At 41.8% G+C, this 3,233-nt stretch overlaps 1 protein-coding gene across 1 annotated transcript in view; it reads right to left on the minus strand.

The window, feature by feature from the left end:
- The window catches only part of LOC107102668 (VIP36-like protein), a 13,001-nt gene extending 11,718 nt beyond the window's left edge, over positions 1-1,283 (minus strand). The window contains exon 1 of the mRNA XM_015402056.1: positions 1,037-1,283. Coding sequence (XP_015257542.1) covers positions 1,037-1,254 — 218 coding nt within the window. The 5' untranslated portion in view covers positions 1,255-1,283. The remainder of the gene's footprint in view (positions 1-1,036) is intronic.
- Between the last annotated feature and the right edge of the window lie 1,950 nt (positions 1,284-3,233).

A 3,233-nucleotide genomic window follows, 5' to 3' on the forward strand; every position in this document is an offset into this window, starting at 1 on the left:
TGAAGATCTACCGGCGGGACTGAACAATCTATATCCTGAAGATCTACCGGCGGGACTGAACAATCTATATCCTGAAGATCTACCGGCTGGACTGAACAATTTATATCCTGAAGATCTACCGGCTGGACTGAACAATCTATATCCTGAAGATCTACCGGCTGGACTGAACAATCTATATCCTGAAGATCTACCAGCGGGACTGAACAATCTATATCCTGAAGATCAACCGGCTGATCAATCTATATCCACAAGATCAACCGGCTGATCAATCTATATCCTCAAGATCTACCGGCTGGACAGATCAATCTATATCCTGAAGATCTACCTGCTGGACGGATCAATCTATATCCTGAAGATCTACAGATTGAATGTGGGAAAACAGGATAATTTAAACCCTGAAAGCCACAAACTAAGATCTAGAATCTCAGGTTTAATAAGAACAGACATGCAGAGTCTATTCTGCTATTTTCTGTTTTTAAGGTGGAAAATATCTGCTTCAGAAATAAAAAGTTAAATTCAAACATTTCAAAGATCATTTAGTAAAACCTCCAGAAATACCAGAACAGATTCCACCCATCATCTCAGGATCTCATTAATTAACAAAAGATCAATTAATCCAAACATACTTTGAGTTCATTAACATTTAGAAATAAAATGAATGTTTTTGGTAGAACTTTGTCAGTAGATGAAGGGAAGCTGTGATCTGAGGGAAACTGATCAGCTCCTAATTAATTAATCAGTTAAATGAAAGCTTTCATCTTCCTGTCTCTAATGAAGCTAACTGGAAATCACTGAAACAATAGAAAAATCATCTAGATCTTCTCAATCAGAGCTGCAGCTCTATAAACCAATCTATGATCATCAGCCTTTTGGATTGATTGGGTCTAGTTTTTATTTACTGATTGTTTTATAAAAAACTGTGAAATAAAACTAAATGAATAAAGTTCATATAAGCAGCCAGGAGCCCTGACCACCGGTTCCGGTTCCGGGTGACTGCGGCTCCTGGTTGATCCCAGATCAAAGTCCCTCTGATGGCAGCCAGCAGACCTCACCTCGGTACGGCTTCACCAGGGAATATTCCCGCTTCAGAAAGTCCTCCATGAACTCCTGCTCATCCGCCCGGACCCGCTGGCTGAGAAGGCCGGCGGCCAGGAGCAGCAGCAAGCCTCCCTGGAGGCGCTTCACCGGCGGCCACAGACCGCGGGAACTACCGCTGAACACAGCCATGTTTAGGAGGCTGACATTGGCCGCCATCTTTTCCCTCCCACTCTGAACTAGTCACATGATCCAGCCGGAAGGCGCGTAGCAGCTGCTGCCGGGGCTCGGTGTAAATGATTTGTAAAGCCGCCGCCATATTGGTCAGGGACACAGGCATTGCCCTAAAAACAAGTTATATAAACCAAACTCGCTATTTGGTGAATATTTTCCTTCATGTAGGTTACAACGAAACATATCCTGGTAATGCGTAGATTTATAGCTCATGTCACTTTATTTATTCATCTGAACTTTTCATTTTATAAAGTTCAGAGGAAGGTAGAGTAGCAAAGCAAAGCGCTGCACTCATGTAAGCAGGGGCGGATTTAGGAAATGTGGGGCCCTAGGCAAAGACAGCTAGGGGGCCCTCAGACATCCCAAGTTCCAAAAACTCATATCAGGGAGATGCTTTTTGAACCCCCACCCCCTCCGACCCCACAACACATCACATACCAACCCCACCCCCCGCCCATCATCTGCCATTTATTCAGCCATTTATTCCCTTCCTCCTTTTTCAAACATCAGGATGTGCCCAGCAGGGATAAAGACAGCTAGACTGATTTAAAGCACTTTTTAGAAAAGACAAAGAAGAATGAACAATCTGGGAATTACATAGAAAATAATAGAATAATCCGCTTTTTCTAGATGTTTGTTAATCTGCATAGTTGCTCATAAATAAACAAACTTCAGAGAACATTTATTCTGAAATCTTTACCAGTTTGACATGAAAGGGAAGAACAAACTCTGTAAACATTAAATACTTTTAAACTGTTCTTCTCTGTTAATCTAATATTTTAAATCTTTTTCTGTTATAATTTAAGTTTTTTTATTTAAACAATCAAACAAATCCGCTACAAATTTAAATGGTATAATATGCAGAAAATAAAAGCTTATAACACACGCTCAGAGAATTAAAGTAAAAAAAAGGGGCTCCTGGATGATGAAGGGAAAAAAGGGAAAGTAAATTGTAACATCATATTGAATATATGCGTCTAATACGCACACATATCCTAACAAATATTAGAATAACAAGGTTGAAAACTGTAATGTTCTCATTCCTGCCAGTCTTATAATGAAGCCACTAATGAGAAGTCAGATACACTTTAAAAAATATCCCAATTGTCTAATCTAGTCAGCCTGACCTCATATGACACAGTTTCAGTCGTTAACCCTTTCCATTGCTGGGATGCAGGGTGTTCGGGAGCCTGCAGTGTCTCAGTATATTTATGCAGCTGAGGTTAGTCCAACCATCAACACTGAGTCTGCCTCTTCTCTGAGCCGGGATATTGCTGTTCTGTCTCCAAGAACAAACATAGACGTCCTCACATAGGTGAGGACATAGAGAGTTACGTTTATCTATGTCTCTAGGAGTTTAAGTATTCTGTCCCAGAAAGGTTTGACCAAAGCACACTCCCATGGAAGATGTAGAAAAACTACTAGATTTTATTTTTATTACACTTCCAGCAGATTTTTAATTTGAAACCTAATCCTATTCATTCCTTCTAATGATGATGTCCCAAACAATGATGGAAAAGGTTTCCTGAGGAGGCTTCCTGGACCAGACCTTCCTGTGAAGAAGTGCTTTTGGTTCCATAGACCTGCTGTTATTGGCCTCCGCCAGGATTTACAGGAAAGCTGTCCAGGCTGGTGCCGTAAACGCTGTCCATGGTGCTGACCGTTTATCCCAAACTGACACATTCTCCAATATCATGATTTCTTCTGCTGATGGTTCTGTTTCCTTTTATCTGATCAACGGACCCAGTGTGCACTAGCGAGGACTGCCAGCGCTGATCGGACAGGACACCATGACATGACGAAGACCTTAATGCTTCCTCTGGCAGTGCAGCCTGCTGTTAACATCCACCAAGAAGTGTCTTTCTAAGCAGTGTGGACATTAGGAGCGAGCAGACACCTCTGCACATAAATATTCCCAGTCCTCCATCAGCAGACCTGAGGGAACACGCTCACTCAGTCAGAGC

The sequence above is a fragment of the Cyprinodon variegatus genome, unplaced genomic scaffold (assembly GCF_000732505.1).
Source record: "Cyprinodon variegatus isolate N-32 unplaced genomic scaffold, C_variegatus-1.0 Scaffold1294, whole genome shotgun sequence".
In the NCBI taxonomy this organism is placed as follows: Eukaryota; Metazoa; Chordata; class Actinopteri; order Cyprinodontiformes; family Cyprinodontidae; genus Cyprinodon; species Cyprinodon variegatus.